The sequence below is a fragment of the Fukomys damarensis genome, unplaced genomic scaffold (genome assembly GCF_012274545.1).
Source record: "Fukomys damarensis isolate Sample0158 unplaced genomic scaffold, DMR_v1.0_HiC HiC_scaffold_9, whole genome shotgun sequence".
In the NCBI taxonomy this organism is placed as follows: domain Eukaryota; kingdom Metazoa; phylum Chordata; class Mammalia; order Rodentia; family Bathyergidae; genus Fukomys; species Fukomys damarensis.
This window is the reverse complement of record NW_022900921.1, coordinates 33,496,222-33,499,214: the sequence shown is the minus strand read 5'-3', so window position 1 is coordinate 33,499,214 and position 2,993 is coordinate 33,496,222. Positions and strand designations below refer to the sequence as shown.

The window sequence follows — 2,993 nt, the reverse complement described above, 5'->3', positions numbered from 1 at the left end:
TCTTGGTTTGTGTGCGTGTGTATGTGTATGTTTGTGTAGTATAAACTCTGTTGCATGTTAAGCATATATTCTATCATACAGCCATACACCCAGCCACCCCCGCTCTTTTCTTTTTTCTCCCCCCCACAAAGATGCTAATATGGCTATAGAGGGTTGTAATTAGAGCACAAAATGTGCTTTTGGAGTGGTAAAAATACTATTGTTTTGTTTTTACTATTGGCAGTACTGGAAATTGAGCCAGAGACTTTGCACTGGAGTACATCTCCAGTCATATATATATTTTGAGACAGGGTCTCACTATATAACTGACCTGGAACTTACTATGTAGACCAGGCTGGTCTCCACGCCTGGCTTAAAATAATTTTTATATGGGAGGATACAATGAAAAAATTTTAAGTCTAAAGCTGTTATTCAGTACATAGAAAAATATGGATACTATTGTAATTTATGGTGTTTCAAAATTAATAATGATAATACTTAAAGCTATAATTGAGTCTCAAATTTTGTGTTTTTCATTTTTCTCTCTCGTTTCAGTTATAAATATAAATACCCTATATTTATATTTATTATTTTTATTATATATAGTACTATAAACTTAGAAAATTATTGGACAGTATAAAATCATTTTCAGTACATCATTTTTATGGAGAAAAAAATACAAGTTTGGAACATCAGTATTTTAACATTGTTTTTTCTGATTCTTTCAGGCATAGATGTGCCTGAAATCAATGAGGAACAGAGCAAAGTTTACAACAATGCCTTGATAAATTGGCACCATCCGGAAAAGGATAAGGCTGACAGCTATGTTCTGGAATATCGGAAGATTAATAGAGACGAGGACATGTCATGGAATGAGATCCAAGTGCGTGGCACAAGCAAAGTTGTCTCTGATCTTGAAGAGAATAGTCACTACGCCTTCCGAGTGAGAGGGTACCAGGGCTCCATCTGTAGTCCCTGCAGCAGAGAGCTGATTCTTCATACTCCACCCGCTCCAGGTACTGGGGATAGAGTGGAGAGACCTGGACAGTATGAGCTGCCTGTCTCTGTGTAGAGGTACATTGAAACCAGCTGTTGCTCTTTGAAGACTCTGGACAAGTAGATGCCATACTGAGCTGGAACTTAGAAATGCAATGAATAGTTGAATTTTACCCTTTAGTCTGGGAACAGAATTAGATTTTGATTGATTTCAATCAGAGAAGAGCATGAAAGGAAGATATTTGAGTGAATAGAGTTGGGATTAAAATAGCATGAGCGCTACCTTAAAAGTTTAAAATAGCGTAATTCAGTTTTTTGGTCTGTGGCATTGTAAGTAACTCATCGTGAGTCCTGACACATGGGATGGTGACAGTCATTAGAACTACGTGGTTAGCTTTGTTCCCTACACTAAAAGCTCCTTATGCTCAGCCACCCTCCTTCCCCCTTCTGAGATGAAATCCACTGATATGACCTACAGTGTAAAAACTTTTACAGAGTGAAAATGACTTACAGCTTAGGTCATGTTCATTATGTCTCCGTGGTCATGGAAAAATTATAAGTAAAGTTATGCTCAGTCTTGTTAGCAGGAAAACATTTTGTCCTATTGGTTGGCATTGGAAAATACCTTCAGTGGATTTTTTTTTTTTTTGGTACCAGGGATCAAACTCAGGTCCTTGTGTTGTGAGGCAGGTGGCAGAAGCTAAATCCCTGGCCCCTTCAGTGGGTTTTTAGATCTCATTGTCCCTTGCCTATTTTTAGTGGCTTATGTCACCATGTTTTATGCACTCTGCCCTTCCCTTTTTTGTTCAAAATAGATAGTGTGTTGCCTACTCTGTTTTTCAGGTACATTATGGCTCCAAACAATAAACTAAAATGTGTATACAGTTGGCTCAAACTATTATTCTTGAATTTTAATAAAATCTAATAATTTTAGGAAAAATCTGCAAGTATAAAGGAAATTTTTTATGGTTTATGCTCTTTCCTCTTTCTTTTCTAATCTCTTTAACCAAAAGTGGAAGCAAAAGGATCCTGGACATAGCTTCTGTTTTCAGTAACAGTTGGGGTTGGGTAGAAGGAAAGGGAATATTGCAAGTTATCTTCCTTTACTGTGAGAAAAGCCATAAGAATAGGGTGACCTTTAAGTTTATGGTGCAAGCTGGGAGATTTTAGAGGCTGAGAGGAAGTGGAAAGGATTATGCCTGAACACTAGGCGTGTCCAAAAAGAATGTTCTGCCTACCTAAGGAGGGTGGCTTTAGCTTGCTAGCAATAATTTTTTAAATAGAGTTATATTACAGATAAAATTTACCATTCTAGCCATTTTTAAAAGTACAGTTCAGTGACATTAAGTACATTTGCAGTACTGTGTAGCTGTCATAACTTGCAAATCCAGAACTTTTTCATCAACCTAAAGAGAAAATCTGCATCCATCAAACAATGATTTCCCCATTCTTTCTCATTCCAGACACTGGTAATCTGTCCTACTTTTTCTGAATTTTCCCATTCTAGGTACATTGTGTAAGTGGAATTGTGCAGTATTTGTCCTTTTGCATCTGGTTTATTTCAAGTTTCATTCTTATTGTAGCTTGTAACAGAATATCCTTCCGTTTTGAGGCCTCCTGTAAATTCCTTCCTTCTTAAGGCTGGATAATATTCCACTGTATGTATACACTGTATTTACATTACCTTCACTCATCTAATGAGGGACTTTTGTGTTTCTTAACCACCAGTTTTACACTTAAAGGATCTGAGTTGACAGATTATAGCAGTGTTGTTACCTCCATGTTCTAGATGAAGAAGTTAATGCTTATGTCAAACTCCTGAAATGTTGGAATGGGGATGTACTAGATCTCTGAATCCAAAGTCCATGCTTCTCTCCCTCCAAACACTGCCAGGTTGCCCATGTGTCCTAGTTACTTTCCCATCGCTGGGACAAGATACCTTGGACCCGGGATTTAGCTCAGTGGTTCCGCTGCCCACCTTGCAAGCATAAGGACCCGAGTTTGATCCGGTACCAAAA

The 2,993-nt window shown here is 37.7% G+C and overlaps 1 protein-coding gene across 5 annotated transcripts in view; it reads left to right on the top strand.

The window, feature by feature from the left end:
• The window catches only part of Trim36 (tripartite motif containing 36), a 34,343-nt gene that overhangs the window by 27,684 nt on the left and 3,666 nt on the right, over window positions 1-2,993 (top strand). For all 5 annotated transcript variants that reach the window (XM_033761676.1, XM_033761675.1, XM_033761673.1 and 2 more), the window contains one exon: window positions 708-995. In XM_033761676.1, the coding sequence (XP_033617567.1) occupies window positions 708-995 (288 nt within the window). The remainder of the gene's footprint in view (window positions 1-707; window positions 996-2,993) is intronic.